Genomic DNA, 24442 nt, shown 5'->3' with positions numbered 1-24442 from the left:
TATATATGTATATGTATACAGTTATGAATATGAATATACTTATTCTTATGTATATTCATATGTATATGCATATGCTTATTCATATGCATATGCATATACTTATTTTTATGCATATGTATATGCATATGCATATGTATATACTTATTAATATGTATATACTTATTCTTATGAATATGTATATACTTATTCTTATGCATATGCATATGCTTATTCATATGCATATGAGTATGCATATTTCATATATTTATTCCTATACATATGCATATCCATATGCATACACATAAGCGTGATCTTTTGTTTTTAATTATCTTGTGCATCTACGTATTCTTATATATATGCATATACCTATTCATATGCATATATACATATACTTATGAATATGCATATGCTTATTATTATACATATGTTATATTATGCATATTCATATACATAAGCATAATCACATGTATTTAATTGTCTTATGCATATACTTAATCTTATACATAACAATAACTATATGCATATACATATGCATATGTCATATACTTATTGTAATGCATATGTATATATATATATATATATATATATATATATATATTATATATATATATATATATATAAGCATAATCATATGTATTTAATTGTCATATGTATTTATTTATTCTTATGTATATGCATATGCATATACATATGTGTATGCGTATACATATGCATATGCATATATTTATTCATATGTATATGTATATGCTTACTCTTATGCATACATATAAGGATTAAAAATGTATTTTAAAAATATGCATGTGCAGATGCACATGTTTTTTTTAATATGCATTTGCATATGCACATGTTTTTTTAAAAATATGCATATACAAAGAAATATGAATAAGCATTAAAATGCATTTTTTGTAAAAAAATAATTTAATGTTAATTTTGAAATATAAGGAATATCTTCGTTGATTTAAAAAAAATAATAAAATAAATAAAAATCAAAATAAAAATAATTTATTTATTTTTTCAAATAAGTGAATGTATACCTTATATTTCAAAATTAAGATACAAAAAAGAATTTTTCATAAAATACAATTTTAATGAATATTAAAAAAATGTTCAAAAATACATTTAAAAAAAATATGCATTATGTACATTCATATATTTTTTTTTCAATTTTTTTTTTGCAATTGTTTAGATATATGTATGTACATGCATATGTGAAATTTGGTACCTAATTCATTATAGATAAAAAGTTTGGTTATTTTCTCCGTAAATTTAGTTCTCCATTGATCGTGCCTCATATATATATATATATATATATATATATATATATATATATATATATATATATATATATATATATATATATATATATATATATATATATATATAATAAATGTATAACGAATCTATTCATTAAGGGCATTATACCAAATATATAAAGAGATAATTACCATCTATATTGATAATGATAACACTAATGTACCTCTTTTTTTTGAGCGGGAGGTGGTTGAACACTTAAATTGGATCTAACATCAACAAATAACCAAAGTGGTAGATCTTTGGTAAGAATGACAATATATTTGTAGGAGAAAGACATATTAAGCATATAACTATTTTTGTCACAAACAAAATGGATGTTGATATAGATATATGAATGGGGTTGTCTGATTTATGGACAACAAAGAGATTGCCAAACATATGAAGAGTTGAATCCGAGAAATATTATTTGGAGTTGATATGTTTTTAGGACTAAGTTTGTGGTACAGCACATTATACATAACCACTCCGACATGAGAGAGTAACGTATCATTTTATGGAAGATAAGATAAGATTTTATTCTAAAAAAATAATAATCAAAAGGTGAAAAGATTAGTGTCGATACATCCGTCTAGTTAATATATGTATAAGATATGTAGTGAGCATGGGTGTATTGATATAGAAGGATGTCGAAGTCAAGGGTTACCTAAATTGGACATCCACACTAATCGTGCAATACTTATATGATACTAGGTGAATGCACGCGCGCTGCTCAGAAACACATATATAGTTGAAATCTTTACAAACATATGTTTTATTTAATATAACAATAACGTTGTTGTTAACTTTGATACAATAATTCATATACTAAGTTGATATAATATATTGATTAGTTTGAATTATATGATAATATATACATCTATTAAAACTGCATAATCTCAATCGTTTGAATGACATCTACCCGCAGGTTACTCATAAATGAAAATAAAAAATAATATATGGTTTAATGTTATTTGTTATTGTTAATTAATTTTTTTTAACGTTTTAATTTCTATCGTTGTAATTATTTAAAACATCAAACATTTTTTTTAAAGGTAACAATATAATCGTTTATATAAAGTTAGTTTTAACTATTATTATTGTAAGTTATTTTAAGTTACTTACTTAAAAACTTTTAATGATTATAAAAATATATTTATGAAATATTCTAGTTAAATTGAGACTATAGTTTAGTTTTTGCATTTAACACTATAATTTATCACTTTTAACTACTCACAAAATATTCTTTAGGGTTTTTAAGTGAAATTTATATTTATATTTAAGTTGACCATGTAATGTTATATTTAAATTAACAATTTAAATATTTTATCAAAACTGTTCAAAAGTTGTAGCTTTAAACTAATAATGGTTTACATACAACACCATATTAAATATAGTAAATTAAATATAATACTTTAAAAATTAAAGACATAACTTTATAAGTAGAAGTAAGATATCATTTTAATATTAAAATTTAGTTTCTTTATGATTACACTTTAGGTGTGATATTTATTTAAACTTATTAACCAACTTATTATCATTATTAGAAAGATACTACAATTTATCACTTTTAACTATGTACAAAATATTATTTTGGTTGTTTAAGTTCAACTACAATTTATATTTAAGTTAACCGTGTAATGCTATATTTAAATTAACAGTTTAAAAATTATAGCTTTAAAATGATAATGGTTTACATAAAACATTTTAAAATTAATAAATAAAGTATAATATGTTATAAGTTAAAGACATAACTTTATAAATAAAAGTAAAGATATTATTTTAATATTGAAATTTAGTTTATATATGATTACACTTTAGGTTTGATATTTATTTAACCTTATTAACCAATTTATAATCATTATTAGAAAGAAATTGAAAAGTCATGGGAGTTTTAAATGAATGTGGTGAAAGGTAAAATGCTTCTTTTATATATATACTAGGCAAGTGCCCGCGCGTTGCGCAGAAACATCTATATAGATGAAATTTGTACAAATATATGTTTTTTTTAAATACAAAAATAATGATGTTGTTAAATTTGATATAATAATTCATATACTAAGTTGATATAATATATTGATTATTTTGAATTATATCATAATATATATATATATATATATATATATATATATATATATATATATATATATATTAAAACTGCATAATCTCAATCTTTTGAATGACCTTTACCTGCGGGTTACTCATGAATAAAATTAAATATAATGTATGGTTTAATGTTATTTATAGTTGTTGTTATTGTTAATTAATTTTTTTAAATTTATTTGCTTAAGGTTTTAATTTCTATCATTGTGATATTTAAAACATCAAACAATTTTTTTTTATTTTAAAGGTAACAATATAATCATTTATATAGAGTTATTTTAACTATTGTTATTGAAAGTTATTTTAAGCTACTTATTTGAAAACTTTTAATGATTATAAAATATATTTAGTAAATATTTTAGTTAAATTGATATTACAATTTAGTTTTCACATTTAGCACTACAATTTATCATTTTTAACTATTCACAAAATATTCTTTGGGTTTTTAAGTGGAACTAAAATTTATATTGAAGTTGACCCTGTAATGTTATATTTAAATTAACAATTTAAGTATTTTATCCAAACTGTTCTAAAGTTGTAGTTTTATACTGATAATGGTAAAATACAACAACATATTAAATCTAATAAATTAAGTAGTTAAAAGTTAAAAACATAACTTTATAAGTAGAAGTAAAAATATTATTTTAGTATTGAAATTTAGTTTATTTATGATTACACTTTAGGTTTGATATTTATTTAACCTTATTAATCAACTTATAATCATTATTAGAAAGACACTAAAATTTATCAGTTTTAGCTATTTACAAAATATTCTTTAGGTTGTTTAAGTTGAACTAAAATTTATATTTTAGCTGATCCTGTAAGGTTATATATAAATTAAAAATTTAAGTATTTTATACAAATTGTTCAAAAGTTGTAACTTTAAAATGATAATCGTTTACATACAACAACATATTAGACCTAATAAATTAAATATAATATCTTAAAAGTTAAAAACATAATTTTATAAGTAGAAGAATATACATTCTTTTAATATTGAAATTTGGTTTATTTATGATTAAACTTTAGGTTTTATATTTATTTAACCTTATTAACCAAGTTATAATCATTATTAGAAAGAAATTGAAAAGTCATGGGAGTTTCAAATGAATGTGGTGAAATAAAAAATGAATGAGAGTTTCAAATGAATGCGGTGAAAGGAAAAATGCTTCCTTTATAAGTATACTAGGCGAATCCTCGCGCGTTGCGCGAGAATAGAATTATATAGTTAAAATAATAACTTTTACCAAATTATTATTTAATATTTCTACTTTGAAACAAAATGTTAGTAGTAAAGCAAACATATATTTAACATATTAGTTTTATTAGACATTATAGTTTAATTTTTAAGTCATTGTGATACATACAATTGTTTGATAATTTTATAAACTGTTTAAAATTGTGTAAATTATATATCAAATGAATGATAATATAACGGGTAACAAAACATATGAACAAAAATATGAACTGCAACTTTTAATAACATAAAAATAGAAAAACATCTATTATAACCTTTATATATATATATATATATATATATATATATATATATATATATATACACAACGAATAATAAAAAATATGAAAAATAAACACTATAAATTTTAATAACATAAAAACACTAAAATATCTATTATAACATTTATATTAACTCTTCATATTTAAATCACAAATCTCTTCAAATACATTAAAATTTTTAATGAGCAAAACTTTACAACCTTATAAAAGAAAGGAAAATAAAAAGTTATTAGTGATTACTAATTAATAATCATAAGTTCAAAACTCTTGAGTTGTAACTAATAAATATACATAAATTAGAAAACTCTTGAGTTGTAGTGTGAATTTCAAATGAATGCGGTACTTGGAAATGTATTATTATTATTATTATTATTATTATTATTATATTCTTCTAAATAATTGGTTTTGATGCATCACTTTAATCCTTTCAATTATTAAACATAAAGATATTTAATTATAAATTTACAACATACATAGGTGCATATACATGATAATTACATATCAAATGTTCAAAATTATGTTATCTTTTAAATATTGTCTTTTAAATATGTTGTGTAGGATAACCCAACAAAAAAATAATAGAAAATAAACATAATCAAAATAGAAAAACTACAATCAATAAATAAGAGCATTGGGTGGTTGAATATATAAATAAAAATGTTACATAAACATACATTTAAATCAAAAGAAAAAACTAACATTTGTCAACTTTGCTCAAACAAAAAAACTATATCCATTTTATGAATCTTCTTTTTTCATTTAACACCATTCAACTATAGATACTTGATAACAATTCTTCGCTAACCTACAATCAAAATATTTTTCTTGAAAAAGAAGAAGCAGAAAGATATTCCAAGCAAAACATTGATGTTTGAAGAGTCACATTCAAGATTGAGTAATACACACAAATCACATATAAAGATCAAATGAGAAACTGAATATAAAGAAATAATAGAAAAGCTTCATTTGTTTTGGTTGAAAAAAAATCATATTAAAATTACCATCAATGCGACATAACCCATTTCTTCAAATCATCATTTTTGGATCATGAATGCTTCAACTATGTGGAAACTTTTGAATCACAATATCTTCAAATCCTTTTTACATGTAAGATTTTATATAACACAAAAGTCACAAAAGATTGGCCTTTTAATAGTAAACTTTTCACTAAATGCTAATTAAACATAATATAAGTTATAAAACTTTTGAGTGTTAAATCATAATTAGGAAAACTTTTGAGTTGCATTAGTTAGAAAAGGGGGTTTCAAATGAATGTGGTTTGAGAAAGTCAAATAAAGGGGTTTCAAATGCATAACATTCAAGAAAAATGTTAGCTTTATAAGTATGTATGATAATGATAATGAGATATATATATATATATATATATATATATATATATATATATATATATATATATATATATAATTACTTTTAATATTCTCTTAACTGTTGGAACAGAAAGAGTTCCAAACATTTATTAAATAAGGTACCATTATGTGTCTTGCAAATTTTCATAGAATAAATTTGACCATTGATATGATCAAAGAGCTCATGGTTTTAATAAACTTTTAGGTTCTTTCATTATCCTTGTTCAACAAATACATGCATAGAAACATATATATATATATATATATATATATATATATATATATATATATATATACACACACACTTATACTGAAACAAGAATTTTTAGTGAGCGATGTTAATACATGTCTTAAATATACCAAGGAATGTACTTATCACATGTTATATGCATATTGAGAATCTATTGCACATGCCTAGGAAAGTTATTTATCCTTATTAAAGTAATTTATCATGAAGTAGATGAAATTGACTTGTTAGGCAGAAATGATTGACAAAGTTTGGAAGTTGTCCTAATGGAAACTTAGGTCGCAATCATGAAGTAAAAGGGAAAAAATCCAAGACCATACAATTGCCAAAAAATTGTTGCGATTCTATTTAGATTTCTTGTCAATTAGATATACATGTAAGATGTTCGTAAAATGTTTTAGTTTGTTATTTATGATATATCTCTTATTATTTATGAATCTAGTAGGAAGAAAAATCTCGAACACCCTTATATTAGCTTTGAATTTTATGAAGATATACACTTGACTAAAAGGTGGTGATAGTCCATTCAATAATAAAATAAAGAGGATCTTCAAAGAAAGAGTACACTACATCAAAATTCGGAGAAATGTGGGTGTTTTTGACTCTTTAACAAAGTACATTGCAATTAATTTTTATTTTAATCGATTTTAAAGGGTCACCAGTATGTAATATAATGTGTACTACGACACTATGGTGGTGAAGTATGGTTATAATTGGCTTCCCCCCTTCGTATACTATACTACGGTGTGATGAATTCAGCAATCATGAAAAAAGAATGCTTGGATGGTGTTGTGTGGTCGATCCACCGAGGTTGTGGTATACATATTTATACTTTGGGTTTTTTTTATTATAGCATATTTTAGTTATTTGTTTTTTTTGTTATAGAATCTTACTTTACTTTGTTTCTTATTTCATCGTACTTTCACTTTGTTTATTTGTTTATTATAGTATCCTACATTCATTTAGTTATGTTATTTTTTTATTATAACATCCTACTTTAAGTTGGTTGTTTATTTATTTATAAAAACATTCTTCTTTAATTTAGTTTTTTATATGCTTAATATAATATCTTAATTTCAACAATGTGTTTATTACGGCACATGTACTCACTCTCAATATCTTATTTGTGCAAAAATACATGAGCCGTCCCCATCCTTGAAACATAGTCTAACAAGTTTTGCCTAATTCAAACTTGAATTAATTTGAGTATGCCCTCTCATAAAATTTGTTCTTTTGTACAAATTTTCTTTTGTTTGCATGTAGTAGGACTCACAAATATTTGTCATTATGGCAATTAATATCTCCATCTATTATTAAAACATAAAGAGATGGAACATTGGTAAATATACATTCATTTATGTTTCTCTTCTTGTTGTTTCATGGGTCGTGGTACTCATATATTCAATATTAAATAATGATTAATATGGACGTTAAATTAAATGAAATTTAAATTTTTATAAGTTAATAGTAGCACTTCTTTATGTTATTCCAATTTCCATGTTTAAATACATGTATCATGCTAATGTAAATAAATGTTATGGAGTAAATAAATTTTAAATAGACATTAAGTAACAATAAGAATATGGTAAATAAGAAACTTTTCATGGTCTAATCTCAAATAGGAAATTCTTTATTCTTTAATTGATTGAATTTGCATTAGGAAATTACTCATCCTCTATCATGTTTGCTTTTGGTTTATTTTCTAAGGAGGCATCTTCAGCTCTAGTTTGTCATTGCATGTGATTGACATATATTATTATTATTATTATTACTATTGTAATCATCCATGTCTATTGATTTATAATGTTGTTTTATCAATCATTCTCATATAATTATAACCACCCCCATTGCATTCTATTTCGCCGTCTACCAATATTTCTTATGCCTTTAAAATCCATATAGCATGTGATTGACCTATCTTGTTATTATAACATCACTCCATCTCTATACTATTTATCAAATATATACAATACATAATGTTAATATCTTCCGCTCTAATGTGTTAGTGTGTGTGAGTTCTATGATCACTTTCCATCCCCACACTTTATTTGTGATGAGGTGTGTATGAATACATATATGTAGATGAAGGTTCTTCTTGATGGTTGATGGTTTTCTCGTAGTTGAAGAAAGTAGGTTGATGCTAGGTATATGGTTTCAACTTTGTATGTAGTTGCATTTTCTTGGTTTAATCCACAATATTCATTTGAACTCGCCATGTTTCTTCTATTGTTTGTTTATATATTATTTTCATTTGGGCTTACTTACTTTTCATGTTCATTTTATTGTTCTTACAAAAACCTAAATTTAAGCATTACTCAATGAATCATCTAGTACATATGTCATAATTAGATTTACTTTAAGAACCATGTACAAATCCCCTTTGATTGGTATTAATATAAAATCAACATCACCATTTTGTCGGGATGGAAAACAAACCACTGAATTTGGTAGATCACTTATTAATGTCAAATTTTTGTCATGTAAGAAATGACAGTCAGTTGGAGTGCTCTCATTGGCATAACACCAATTTTTCTGTTGGTGTGAAATGTCTTTAGGAGTTAAATAGTTTCCTATTTTTAATATCATTATAATCTATTAAACCTAGAAAATGTATCGGCTAAAATACATGTATTATGTAAGGAATCTTATTTAATTTCCATTAACATACTATATATAAAGTACGTACCTTTTAAAGAAAGCACATTCACAAGGTGATGTAGAATACAAAACACATACAAAGATTGACGTTGCTGATCCTTGGACTATCCAGGAAAATCTCTTCCAAAGCTACATTGATTCAACGAATACATTGGTTTTAGGGCTCAAGTTCTAGCAACAAGGATTCCGAATTTGGAGAAAAATAACTATGCTTCGTAAAATTGAAAGTTACCATCCAAATTACATCATCTCAACTTAAATAAGAAGCAAAAAAATTAAACTGACTTGAGAAAAGCCCATGGGCCGAACACATTCCCAAAAACAAAACACGAAAAAAAAAAACATAAAAACATGCATAACTTCACTTAAAAAGCGTTTTTAGGAATCAAAATGGTTTAAGGACTTATCATGGTGTGATCCTCGTTTCAAGTTTCAGTATAACTAGTCGCAACACTAAAATAGAGCTAAATAGCCAAAGTTATGGTGCCAATTTCATAAAGCCCCTTTGATAACTCGATCATGGGTGTATGGATCTTTAACCATACTCCAAAATCCTTAATAAATAAGAAACATTCTTATAGTTATCTAACATGGGAACCAAGAAAACAAACCCATGATATGTATTATTTTTGGAATTCATATTAAAAATAAAGGATAAATATGTCTTTGGAAAAGAAATTATCCCCAATGTTTTTAAGTTGTCAAAAAACCTAAATCTTCTCTAATAAATGAAGATCTTTTTTGCCACTTATCACATTCTCATTCAATTTGCCAAATGTCATTTTTGGTTATTTTGAATTAATTTTTTTTCTACATGTCATTTTATAAGTTTTTCTATTTTATTAAATTCCACATAATACTTTAGTGTAATAATTGCAAGAAAATGGATATTAATTTCAGTAATAAACTTACATTTTAATTTCAAAATTCTCAAAATTAAAACTCATTAGTTTCTTTTCTTTATTTAAATTATTTGTTTAAATTTAAAAGATAAAAAACATTTCCATTATAATAATTCATTATTTTTCTTATTTTCTTATAAATTCAAAGTTTTAAAATATTTTGATCTTTATATTTAATTTTTTTTAAACTAACTCATGTAATACGTGAGTCTCATAGAATGTCGTATTTTAATGCTATAATTTTTGCACAAGTTTTAAATTTATGTATATATTTGGTCCAAACTTTAAATGTTGTTACCAACATGATTATTTTTTTTACTTATTCTCCCATAAATTAATTTTTACAACTTTTTTAAACCATTTTAAGACTTATTTTACAAATTTTATATTTTCTAAAGTTTTTTAAATGTTTTTACACTTTTTTATAATATTACAACTTTTAGAAATTCTTCCCTTAGAATTATTTTTTGTAAAAAAAGATAAGTGAGTGAGTTGTAAAAAAATTGTATGAAATGTAAAATTGTAAACGTGTTTAAAACAATTTTAAAAGGGTTGTATCAAAATTTATAAAACAATGTACAAAAAACAAAACAAAAAAAATATTAAAAGTTGTAAGAAAGTTATAAAATTTTAAAATGTTGCGAAATAGTTGTACAAAAAAATAGATCGTATTTGTAACAAAATTTAAAGAGTGGACCAAATTTGTATCAAAGTTAAAACTTAGGCTAAAAATGTAATATTGAAATGTAACTATACATGGTATAACATTATACAAGGTGAGAATAAAAAAATCAATGTTCGTTACATTTTGTACCAAATCCACTGTCGAACTCTGATTCTAATCAAACATTGGTCATAAGATAAGTGATCAACTATTCATTTGTTCTATAAGAGATCATATGAATAAAGTCACGGATTAAATGATTAACCTCATGTTCATTTGTTATTTCTCGATCTCTGATTTTATGATCAAATTCAGACTACAAAATCGAACACATCAATTTAGTATGGACTAGGCCTAATTCTTATAGATCAACTCAAATCACTGAGGGGCCTAATGATATCATTTTTCTATTAAGGAAAAAGGAAATAATAAACTTTGACTACATAATTATAACTTTTACTCATCAAATCGCACATGACGCTACGTTTTATAACATCAAGTTACTAATGCATTTACGTAACACTAATGCACAACTAACTTGCAAATTACAACTTATGTATCTCCATTTGAATAATAGAAGATATTGTCATCTTAGAATTACTTATGATTGAATCCATGAAGAAATCTCTAAGCATGGGTTTACCCAATACTTAAATTCCTATTTCCAAGTACTCATGAATATTGCAACAATCAGTATGTAGTATCTAATCTCTATAGACAATCTACAAACGATTCATTACAATCTTAATTCACTACTTACTTCCAAAAGTATGAAAGATTGTGGAATTAGAATAATAAAATTATTCAGGAAGCAAATATGCAAAGTGAAACACAATAATAAACTAATTAACTATGGTATCATACCCCTTGAATATAAATAAATCTGTATTATTTAATCACCATAACAATTACAAGTTTATCCATTGTATGTTGTTTCATGTACTCAACTAACCACTTGAACTAAATAACATCAGTGATGCCTTGTTCTAAACATGTATGCTATGCCTCATTATGGTTCTTATTTGTGAATAGATTGACTAGACGTTACTCCAATGAAGCTCATTTCAAAGTTTCAAATTCTTGTCCTTATCTAAGATGTAATGGAATTTCATCTTTACATGCATTGACCTTCTGTAATGTCGTGGTTCTAAATTCACAGAGACCGAGACTTCGTTATTACAGAATGTTCCACTGAAATTTTTTACTTGAACCAATTTGATGGTAATGAAGTCTCAAATTCAAGGTACACTCCTTGAACACTTCTCTTGCACTAAAGTTTCCAACTCACATGTAGATTTTATAAGCATCTCCCATTATGGAAACATTTCCATATTCCCATATCACCATCAATTCTGAACAAGAATTATCTCAATCCAAAATGTGTCACTATGGTCCGTCCTAAATAATAGCATACTTCTAATTGTCAACAAGCAACCAGTCTTTGGTAAAACCTTAGAATGTTCTTGACAGTTGTTTAACAACTTCAATCAAACAAAATTCTAATCCATTTCTCACAATGCCCAAGGCATCCGAAACATCAGAATAAGTACATATTATGGCATATATGATCGATCCTATATCTGAAGCATATGTGACTCGACTCATTATTACATGTACAATGATTTAATATATGTTCATTTTCTTGCTATAATATTTCTATATGTGGAATCTCCTATGTTGAACCATTTCAACATGATATTCATATATGTATTTGACTAAGTTCTATTAAAATATACAATCTAAACCTTTAGATTTGAAATAAAGTATGAGTGTCCTCTCCCCAAGTATACTATAGCGAAATAATTCCCAAACCTTGCAATTGGCAAATTGGAGATATCGTTTCATATGAGCAGCATTGCTAGCATGCAATACTACCATAACAATTATGCTCCCACTAGCTTTGACTTGTACCTAGAAATCAAATGGACTTCTAGAAATGAATACCCTTTGACTTTCATATAGATTTGCATATTTTTGTTATGTGATGCTTCGTTAAGTCTCTGACTATACTTCTCAAGCTTATACACCTTAGTTGGATAATGTGTGTGTTGGATTAAGGTGTCTAAGCTCATAAATAAATTGGTATAAACTTGTAATTAGAAACAAAGTCCTTTTGGGTTGCCCTAATAACTAGAACTTGGTTAGAATGATATTTGTAGATAGAGGATAAATTTATTAGTTTATTATATGATTAATAAATTGTAGTAAATGATTTGTTAATATATTATATAATTAATATATTAATTGGAAATAGATAGTTGAGCATAAAGAGAAGTTTGTTGCTATTTCTTAAATTTAGTCTTCACCAAATATGCAGTAAAACTGCCAACCTAAAGTGGTCTTAAGGTTGGTTATAAGTTCTGCCATCTATCAGGCAAGAAAAAAAGTAACAGGATTAAAATAGAGAGTAACCCTTTTAGTAAAGAGTAATTGGATCATAAGATAGGGAAAATATCACTATATCACAAAATAGAGAGCAACCCTTTTTAGTAAAGACTCATCATTTTGCAACAAGTTCATGTATTATGAAGTTAAGTTTGATAGCAACTTACTTTCATTTAGTTGTATGTTAAAGGAAAAATGTCATTATAGCACAATAAACTGTCATGTTTTGTTTGATTTGGTCATTATTGTTCTTTTTTGCGCAATAAATCATTAAAGTTACATTTTCGGTATCAACTACATTGTTTTCATCGATTTGTTAGCATTTAATAATTAAGATATATATTTTGCAAAAGCCATGTGCTACTTATTTTTTTTTTAATTAAGAAAATTAAAATAAATAATGATAAAAGTTAGAACTCATCTAAATCAATTCCCCCATTACTTCCTTTATGCTCAACCCTATATTAACCTCTTAACCCTAAATCACAAAGCTACAGTCGCCATCCACCATCACCTGACGATCGTCGACCATCATAGTCGGACCGCAAACCACCATCATCAAACTACCACTGATCTTCGCTTTCCCAAAGAAGAGAAATTGTTGATGTTGCCTTAACTTTTTCCGTTGAAAAGATGTTACCTTCCATGGAAATGATGTCGTCGCCTTGGTTATTTCCAGTAACCGTCTCCTTCTTCATTCTTGTCCCACCTACCCTCATACTATTTCATTACCGTAGGTGACCGCTTTCGGTGATATACACCACTGAAGCCCACAATCACCCACAATTGGCATATCAGTAATCGCGACCTCCATCCCTTATGATTGACGTGAATCATAGCTACCCCAACCGTGGCAATCATATTAGAATTCCAGTGAATTAGATCATTCCTCTGATTTTTTACACTCTATTCGAAAGTCATTTCAAGAACCTCGTGAATCGGATCCACTACCACCATCGGCATATAACTAAAATCTTTTGATTTCCAAAAATATGTTATAGTTTCGGTATTGGATCTTGATTTTCATTGATCTTTTGATTTGGTTTTGATTCATACATCAATAGTACACAGTCGATTACTATATTGTACTGATTTTCTATTTCCAACAGGTTTGGTTTTGATTTTATCACATTTGATTTTGATTTCATTAGGTCTAGTTTTGATTGTTATCATATCTAGTTTTAATTTTCATTTGCCTTGGTTTAGTAGTAACTGATATAGGTTGTCGGAGGAGGTTACAGGCGGTGGTTGTTGGACATGAAAGAGATGAGGTGGATTTGAATTTGATTGATTTTAATTTTGATTTTGGTAGCATTTTCTTTTGGTTAGTGGTAACTGATGTCACGGTGGAGGAAATAGTTGGTAAATGGATATAACATTTTCTTTAATTTTTAAATACAAACACTTACTGTTAGTATAGTGTGTTCGTTTTCGTCCTTGAAAGCTTCATGTAAAGAAAAAAAATTAGATGCAAATGATGTGGATGAGGCTCGAGTTGGACTCGATTCCCTTAAACAGATTAGCCGTCTGTTCCCAGGGTACAACAACCTAAACAGTATTGTGTACTGCCGGATATCACCACTTGCCTGAAAGAATCGCCGGAAGCAGGAGTGCAGATAAGGAAGAAGAAGAAGAGTAATTTCATTCGTGTGTTTGAATGAGAAGGCAAGGTCTTCTTTTATAGTTGAATCGTGAAACAGAAACAAATCACTAATTGATTGAGCGTTTAATGGCAATAAATGTCATTAATTACGCAATTAATGCATCAGTTACAGAATTCAAAAATAGGGACCAAAACTGTCAAGTTTAGCAAAAATGAGGGTAGCGCGCGCCCGAATTTTCAGACCTGCATTTCGTGTCCGTAGGTCGCGCCCATGCACGAGTTTGGTGTTTTTGGTCTACGGAACCAAGATTTGCACCCTCCTGCGCACGGGTAGGAATTGTAGCATAACCATAGACACAAGCTTGTAAGCCTTCCATGCAATGAAGCTTATAAACCTTGTTGAGTTTGGTCTCTCTACCAATGTGGGACTCATTCCCACATTCCTCTCTTTTGCTAACCTTATTCTCAAATACCCATCCTTGATTATCGATATCTCATTCACTTATACTCTATTTTGGACTTATAATATATCGTTTCAAAGTCCTCATGGAGGAGAACACAAACCCACTTAGAGTTCGTTATATATACAACATATGTATATATTTATATATGTCCAAAGTTAGTAAAAAACATAAATATTTATACTAAATTTCCAACAATCCCCCACATGAATGGAGATCGATCTCTACACATCCAATTTCCAGACGAAATTTTCAACAGTTGAATCCTGCATAGGATAAGTAGGTATTACCCTTTGAACCCTCCCTTAATAAGTTACACTTAATCTCCTAGCAGTTAGTAGATCTCGATGTCTTTGAACTAAGCTTCCATTTATGTAGACGACAATGTAAATCTCACAGGACTCTCCCTGACAAGGTCATATCCTCATAGACGTGTTCGTTTTAGTCATGAACACTAACCTGGTTCTGCAAGAGCTTTAGGAATTTTTTTTTTTGCCCCTATAATTCCCTTCGAAGCGACCCCACTTCTCTCTCATATAGGTGATTCCAAGAATCATTAAAAACCATATGTTTAGCCTAATTTTGTCACTACATATAGACTAGGAAGAAATGTTAACTCCCCCCCCCCCCCCCCCACAGTGACCTGCCCCACTAATACAATTAGGTTATCCTTTTGAACCCAAATCTTGGGATCTCCAGTCTTCTGGGTAAGGTTTCCTTCATATGAATTTATTCATTCATGGGCTTTAGTCCCATTCCTCTTGACGGCTTATAAACTACATCTCTACTCAAGCCTTTTATAAGCGGATCCGCAATGTTATCCTTTGACTTCACCCAGTCAACTGTGATAACCCCCGTAGAGAATAGTTGTCGTATCGTTTTATGTCTACATCTAATGTGCCTTGATTTCCCATTATACATTGTACTTTGAGCTCTACCAATTGCCGATTGGTTATCACAATGTATACATATGGCTGTTACCGGCTTAGGCCATTCGGGAATGTCCTCTACAAATTGACGAAGCCACTCCGCCTCTTCAGCACAAATATCTGCTTGGATGATTTCCATGCTACAGCAGCACCTCCAAGTGGAAACACATATCCACTTGTAGATCTGGAATCTTTTATGTCAGATATCCAATTTGCATCTATGTATCCTTCGATAAATGCTGGATGTCTGCCATAATGCAGTCTATATTCTCGCATGTATTTCACATACCTCAGCAACCTAGTAATACTCTTCCAGTGTTCAGAACTGGGTTTACTAGTGTATCTACTTAGTCTGCTCACAGCATATGCTAAGTCAGGTCTGGTACAACTCATTAGATACATCAGACTGCCAGTAATTCTTGAATATTCCACTTGATTAACACTATCACCTCTATTTTTACGTAGATGTTGACTAGTGTCAATTGGAGTTCTAGCTATGCTAGTGTCTCCTTTAGCAAATTTTTCAAGAATTTTATCCACATAGTGTGTTTGACTCAAAATCAAACCACTTTGGGTTTTTGTGATCTTCACTCTAATAATCACATCTGCTAAACCCATATCTTTCACTATCCTTCGTGGATCTTATTATCTTGTCATCACTACCAATGATAAGCATATCATCAACATACAAACACAAGATGACATAACCATGAGTGGTGTTTTCACATAGATACACTTATCACACTCATTGATTCTAAAGCCACTTTCCATCATGACTTGATCAAACTTTTGATGCCATTGTTTAGGAGCTTGTTTTAATCCATATAGAGACTTAACAAGTTTACAAACCTTGTTCTCTTGTCCTGAGGCAATGAATCCCTCAGGTTGCTCCATATAAATTTCTTCGTCCAACTCCCCATTTAGGAAAGCCGTTTTCACATCCATTTGATGAACTTGCAAGTTTCTGATAGCTGCAATGGCAAGAACTAATTTAATGGATGTTATCCACATTACCGGCGAATAGGTATCAAAGTAGGCTAGACCTTCCTTTTGTCTATAACCTTTGATTACTAGTCTTGCCTTGTATTTATCAATACTACCATCAGGTTTCATCTTTCTCTTAAAAATCCAACGGTAACCTAGTGGCTTGCTACTTGGAGGTAGATCCACTAGTTCCCATGTATCATTTTGTAAGATAGATTCTACCTCATTTTTGATGGCTTCTTTCCATTGAGGTCCCTCGGAAGAAGTTACCGCCTCTTGGTAGGTTTTAGGTTCACTTTCCACCACATAGGTGAAAAAATCATCACCAAATGATTTTTCAACTCTAGCCCTCTTACTTCTTCTGGTTTCTATCTCTTCCTCCTCAGATTGAGCTTGTTCTTCCTCTCAAACAGCTTCGTTATTTGGTAAAGATGGGCTTTCAACTTCCTTGTTCAAACAGGGAAACACATCTTCAAAGAATGAAGCATTCCTTGATTCCATTATGGTATTCTTGTGTATTTCAGGATTCTTAGAACAATGCACAAGGAACCGATAAGCACTACTACTTTGTGCATACCCAATGAATACACAATCCACTGTTTTAGGCCCTAACTTTTGTACCTTAGGTGTTGGCACTACAACTTTAGCTAGGCACCCCCATACTCGTAAGTACTTATATGATGGCTTTCTTCCCATCCAAAGTTCATACGGTGTTTCATTCTTTTCTTTGCGAGGTATCTTATTTAAAAGATAGTTAGCCGACAAAATAGCTTCCCACCACATTGACTGATTTACACCCGAACTAATTATCATGGCATTGACCATTTCTTTCAAGGTACGGTTCTTTCTTTCAGCAATTCCATTGGATTGAGGTGAATAAGGTGATGCGAATTCATGACGAATTCCGTTTTTAGCACAAAAATCAGCATAGGGAGAAACATATTCCCTACCCCTATCACTTCTAACCACTTTAATTCTCTTGTTGAGTTGATTCTCAACTTCATTTTTGTACAAGACAAACTTGTCTATTGCTTCATCTTTACTCTTAAGTAAATATATGTAGCAATATTTCGTGCTATCATCGATGAATGTAATAAAGTATTTGTTCCCACCTTGAGTAGGAATTAACTTTAGATCACACACATCAATGTGAAGTAAATCAAGAGGTTTGGTGTTTCTTTTGATTGTTTGGAAAGACAATCTATTTTGTTTGGCTTCAACACATGTTGGGTATTTGTGATTTGAGTCAATATTAAGTTTTGGTATGTATTCTAGTTTAATTAATCGCTTAATTGAATTGTAATTTACATGTCCTAAGCGACCATGCCAAACATTTGAACACTCAAGCAAATAAGCAGAACTAGAACTTTCATTATTCATTTTGTTTGTCACCATTACATTCAATTTGAACATGCCATTCAAGGCATATCCTTTTCCCACAAACATACCATTTTTCGACAAAACAAACTTGTCCGACTCAAACACTAGCTTAAAACCAAATTGGTTCAACAAACCACCCGACACTAGATTCTTTCGAAGTTCAGGAACATACAAAACATCCCTAAGCTTCACTTCTTTCCCCGAAGTCATTTTTAGAATGACATCACCAACACCTTTGATATCCGCGGTAGCTGCATTTCCCATATAGAGCTTTTCACCATCTTCAACTTCTTTGTAGGTGTTGAAAACACTTTTGTCATGACACACATGACGAGTAGCTCTCGTGTTAATCCACCACTCCTTTGAATTTGTATTCATGAGATTCACTTCAGAAACCATAGCCGTGAGATCAGTTATCCATCGTAGTAGCTGCATTTCCCATATAGAGCTTTTCACCATCTTCAACTTCTTTGTAGGTGTTGAAAACACTTTTGTCATGACACACATGACGAGTAGCTCTCGTGTTAATCCACCACTCCTTTGAATTTGTATTCATGAGATTCACTTCAGAAACCATAGCCGTGAGATCAGTTATCATGGCCACCAACTCCATGTTATCATTCACCATGTTTGCTTGATGGTTTTCCCTCGGTTGGCCACAGTTGTAGCACTTGAACTTCTTCTTGAAAGTTCCTGCCTTGGGGCCTAGGTTTTTGCCCTTTGCTTTCCCTTTGTGAGGTCCCTTGCCTTTGCTTTTGGAAGTTTGACCAGCTTCCACCATATGAACCTTAGAAGATTCAACTTCACTGCCTTTCTTCAAGGTCATTCTATTGTCTTCTTCAATGAGAAGACGCACCACCAGTTCCTCCACAGACATCTCCTTTCGCTTATGCTTAAGGTAATTTTTGAAGTCTATCCAACCAGGAGGAAGCTTTTCAACCATTGATGCAACTTGGAATGATTCATTAAGATCCATCCCTTCTGCATTGTTATCATGTATGATGACCTGAAGGTCTTGGACTTGACTCATAACAGATTTCGAGTCATCCATTTTGTATTCCAAGAACTTAGCAACAACATGCTTCTTAGTTCCAGCATCTTCTGTCTTATACTTCCTTTCCAACGACTCCCATATTTCCTTAGCAGTTGCAACTTTACAATAAACATTGTAAAGTGCATCTGTTAGCCCATTCAACACATAGTTGCGACACAGAAATTCTGAATGCTTCCATGCATCCACTGCATTCACAGATTGAGCATCAGCCTGCCCCTCAGCAATTACAGGAGCAGTTTCTGTTGGTAAATGGATATAACATTTTTTTTAATTTTTAAATACAAACACTTACTGTTAGTATAGTGTCTTTGTTTTCGTCCTTGAAAGCTTCTTGTAAAGAAAAAATTAGATGCAAATGATGTGGCTGAGGCTCGAGTTGGACTCGATTCCCTTAAACAGATTCGCCGTCTGTTCCCAGGGTACAACAACCTAAATAGTATTGTGTACTGGCGGATATCATCACTTGCCTGAAAGAATCGTCGGAAGCAGGAGTGCAGATAAGGAAGAAGAAGAAGAAGAGTAATTTCATTCGTGTGTTTGAATGAGAAGTCAAGGTCTTCTTTTATTGTTGAATCGTGAAATGGAAACAAATCACTAATTGATTGAGCGTTTAATGGCAATAAATGTCATTAATTACGCAATTAATGCATCTGTTACAGAATTCAAAAATAGGGACCAAAACTGTCAAGTTTAGCAAAAATGAGGGTAGCGTGCGCTCGAGTTTTCGGAGCTACATTTCATGTCCGTAGGTCGTGCCCATGCACGAGTTCAGTGTTTTTGGTCTACGGAACCAAGATTTGCACCCCACCTGCGCGCGGGTAGAAATTGTAGAATAACCATAGACACAAGCTTGTAAGTCTTCCATGCAATGAAGCTTATAAACCTTGTTGAGTTTGGTCTCTCTACCAATGTGGGACTCATTCCCACATTCCTCTCTTTTGCTAACCTTATTCTCAAATACCCATCCTTGATTATCGATATCTCATTCACTTATACTCTATTTTGGACTTATAATATATCGTTTCAAAGTCCTCATGGAGGAGAACACAAACTCACTTAGAGTTCGTTATATATACAACATATGTATATATTTATATATGTCCAAAGTTAGTAAAAAACATAAATATTTATACTAAATTTCCAACACTTACGTGGCAATGATGTGGCCCTATTGTTTCCATGTCATTAGTGTCAATTAAGCATAGTAACCTACAAACCTGTAAGTATTGGAGTTGATCCCCTATTTAACAAGTAAAATGTAACTTTAATGACCTATTGTGCAAAAAATACATTAATAACCAAATCGGACAATACACGATAGTTTATTGTGTTGCAATGACATTTTCCCTCTGTTAAAGCATCGTACATTTATATCTTCCTATAACACTATAATACTCGGTGACTTTTTTCCCTCTTATTTTTGTGAAATCTATTGTAACACAATATTTATAAAAAAAAAGTCCTACCGGGCGTAGTCCGGGTTCATCTCATAGTTAAAATTGAATAAAACTTCAATGAAAGGGGTAGAAGAAGCTCATAACGTGATGGAGAAGAAAACGTTGATGAAATGAATAAAAAGCACATCCTAATTGCTTTATCGTAGCGTTACATGGAATGTTCTAATACAACTCAAAAATCCGTTAAGGCCTTAATTACATGAAAAACTTCATAATTAACGGTGTGACTTGATGATAACTAAGTAGTCACCTTAATAATAGAGAAATTTTGGCTCCCCATAATAAAACGGCAACAATTGTTAATTGTTTAAGAAAAAAGTTACTTATGAGGAAACTAAAATAAAAAGTTGCACGGTAAAAAATGCACCATTTTTCAGAAAATGGTTGCATTAACTTTAGCAAAATAATTCAAATGAAAATTAAGGTTTACGATCATTATCATTAGGTTAGTACAAACTTTCATCTTTTTAAGTTGATAAAACTGAAACATCAATGATATGATTGAATAAACCGCTAATATACAATATTGGTTGTATTTCCCTTTAGATATATATACCAATAGACTTGTTTTATCAACTTACAAACTTCCATTTAGTTTAGTTTACATATGAATATTGATCGCTATGTGATCATCATGTATAAAGCCTGATCCGGGAGCTGATTTGTTGGCGACATATGTGACAGCGACTCAACCTTGATCCACATTCTCTACAAGCCTATTGCAATCATGTACATTATTAAATTACATTTACATGATAACAAATCAATCTATGAAACAACTCTGGCAACCCATCAATTAGTGCTTAGTTTGCGACTGACAGTTTCACCATGTGGAAATATAAAAGTAAAAAAGAACACTGCAACTCACCATGTGTCCACATCCAAAGGCCATATCCTTATCGTTTGTGAGACAGATTGGGCATGTCTTCACCAAATTAGAATAAAAGAAAGAAGTCAAGTTTTGGGATATAATATATCAATGTAACTAACGTAGAGTGAAATTAAATGGTATAACCTTGTTATCATCATCTTGTTGTGTAGGCAATGTGCTGTTCATATGAGGAACATGAGTGCTGCCTCTTGGACGTGGAGGTGGTCGTGGAGATATTCTCGTTGTGTTCCCAGTCACTCGTCTTATTTGATCCATGCAAATTAACAAGAAAACAAAGTTAAATGTACAAGAAATTAAGTATTCAATTTGGTTGTATTTATCATGTTTATCTTTTGTGTCATATTCCTATAGATTGAAAAGTACTGGAGAAGAAATTAATAGAACACATCATAAATTGAATGGTCTATACATTATACATACCCAAGTAAGCCAAGCTCAGTTACTGCCATATATTGTATGGGAATTTCCATAAGGGCAGCAAGTGCGAAAGCTGCTTCTTTATGAGGTGGACTTATATCTTTGGACATGATACCAGTAAAATTAACAAACTGCAGATAAGAAGCACATGAAATAGATATGAGTTTGTCTTTTGAGGTCAAATCGATTAACTTCATCTTCAAAGTTGATAATAGTTTTTGGAACTTTTTAGAAAATCCTAAGCATAAACGTAATGCATGTGTGTGTGTATATATATATATATATATATATACCTGAAAGTTATCAAATCCACGAGTAGGAAGCTTGTCATCAAACTTTCTCATGTCGTCCCAAGGACCATCTCCAACACCAACAAGAATGATCACCAGAGGATACAAACTGATCAAAAAGTGTAACACTATGATCAATTTAAAATCTTATACTTCTCTGCATCCATGATTTTCTTATTGACTAAAGAATTTTAAACACAAAGACAACTGGAATTAGATATTAAAGAAGTATGGATGAATGCATTTTGAGTTTTAGCTGACAAAACTTTGAGGAATTGGATTATCAATCGACGCAGAGTACCTTGCTTCAACAATTGCACTAATTGTTTTCTGCTCCTGTAAACTGAGTTCTCCATCACTTGTATTCACACTTCTTGTAACCTTTACTCAAGAAGAATTTATATCACTATATTGTATTTTCATGGAAGGATACTTGGAGGTGATGTTTAAATTAAAACCGACCTGTCCATCTGCTATGATAACTAGAATATGGAATTGGCCTCCACTTTTCTCTACTATATTTATGGCAGCATTCACAACGGGTGCATAAGATGTTGGCCCTTTAAACAAAATAACGTTTTATGACTTATGAGCTTTCCATCCATATAAGTAAGTTATAACTACTCTTTTTGACCTCAGAAATCAAAGTATAAAATATTATTTACCAGCCAACTGTACATTTTCCACCACCCTCTTGTAGCATGTTAAGACTTCTTCAAATCCATGACAAGGGGAACCATCTTCATGAAAGTTAAATACTTCTTGATCATGTGTTGTTGCTAGGAAAAAAAAAAAAAAAAAGATTGTTTAGATGATTAGTGAAGATTTTGAAATTGTGATGTTTTGATTTTGCGCGTAATTAAACTTACAGTCTCCAAACCCAAAACAAGGAATCAAGTTGTCATCATCAAAAGGAGCAAGTGTCTCTCCAATGATGGATATGGCCTTCTCGTAGGGATTAGGAGAATCAGTGATGGCATGAAGGCTGCGATTATTGAATGAAACTCTACCTATCATAAACAAAAAAAAAAATCTAGCTTTAGCTTACATATCCATTATAAATAAATAGTGATTCATTTTAGATAAATGAATTACAAAATTGAGAGTATTAACAACCTGTCCATTCATTACTCTTAGTAAAATCTATTCCAAGGATAAGATTAGAAGACTCTAACCCAGATGCTCTTAATGCATCTGTAACCTGCATAATGAAATCTGAAAACGTAAGGAATTTTTCAATGGCCATTGTATACATTTTCTTTTAGAATACTGAGTTTTTGTAAAATTAAACAATCTGATTTAATTAATTAAGGAGAAGGAACCTGTTCTAGTGAAGAATAGTTGTCTGGGATGTATGCGTACTTGTTCTTGTCAGTTTTTCTAGATTTTGTAGAAATAGAAGTAGAACGTTTCATTTTAAGAAAGGATGATTGTCGTTGAGATGAGGACCTATATGTTGGTGCTGATGATGGTGATGGTGTTTTTCTTGCTGCAACAAGAACACGAACCCGAGTTAGAAGATTTCCCATAATTTATTTTTGTTTCTGTAATTTCAGTCACCTCTGTCCATGGTCTTTTTATTAATGATTCTTTGGTTACTTTCTCTGTAGTTTCACAAAATCCATGCTGATATCTTTTGCCTTCAAGTTAATCCTTATGTGGCTTTACTTGGTCATTTATCACTTTAACTTTTCTTTTCATGGGAGAATATTCTTAAATTATTGTCGTGGTTGATACATGTTTCTTAGCGTATGGACTCAGGAAGCATATATTCATATTCTGCTTACACTTTGAAGCATTGCATATATAAAAATTTCCACTATGTTTCCTAGATGATGATGTCTTTTTATTGTACTTACACC

The 24442-nt window shown here is 29.9% G+C and overlaps 2 protein-coding genes across 3 annotated transcripts; both read right to left on the bottom strand.

Moving 5' to 3' along the window:
• Positions 1-18879: 18879 nt before the first annotated feature.
• On the bottom strand, positions 18880-20892 carry LOC128133452 (uncharacterized). Its single transcript, XM_052770906.1, has 3 exons — positions 20839-20892; positions 20742-20796; positions 18880-19763 (listed from the first exon to the last, which is right to left on the bottom strand). Exons 1-3 carry the CDS (start codon positions 20890-20892, stop codon positions 18880-18882), a joined length of 993 nt encoding a protein of 330 aa, XP_052626866.1.
• Positions 20893-21453: 561 nt separating this feature from the next.
• On the bottom strand, positions 21454-24293 carry LOC111886799 (E3 ubiquitin-protein ligase RGLG4). Of its 2 annotated transcripts, XM_052770312.1 has the most exons (12): positions 24141-24293; positions 23903-24069; positions 23697-23781; positions 23450-23590; positions 23246-23359; positions 23043-23140; positions 22882-22961; positions 22584-22689; positions 22294-22421; positions 21997-22114; positions 21850-21906; positions 21454-21697 (listed from the first exon to the last, which is right to left on the bottom strand). In XM_052770312.1, exons 1-12 carry the CDS (start codon positions 24148-24150, stop codon positions 21614-21616), a joined length of 1188 nt encoding a protein of 395 aa, XP_052626272.1. In that variant the 5' UTR covers positions 24151-24293; the 3' UTR covers positions 21454-21613. The 2 variants fall into 2 exon arrangements, with proteins under 2 accessions (XP_052626272.1, XP_023738816.1); XM_023883048.3 differs by lacking the exon at positions 24141-24293 and having other exon boundaries at positions 23903-24131.
• Between the last annotated feature and the right edge of the window lie 149 nt (positions 24294-24442).

The sequence above is a fragment of the Lactuca sativa genome, chromosome 4 (assembly GCF_002870075.4).
Source record: "Lactuca sativa cultivar Salinas chromosome 4, Lsat_Salinas_v11, whole genome shotgun sequence".
NCBI lineage: Eukaryota > Viridiplantae > Streptophyta > Magnoliopsida > Asterales > Asteraceae > Lactuca > Lactuca sativa.
The sequence above is the reverse complement of the archived record's forward strand: the minus strand, read 5'-3'. Positions and strand labels throughout refer to the sequence as shown.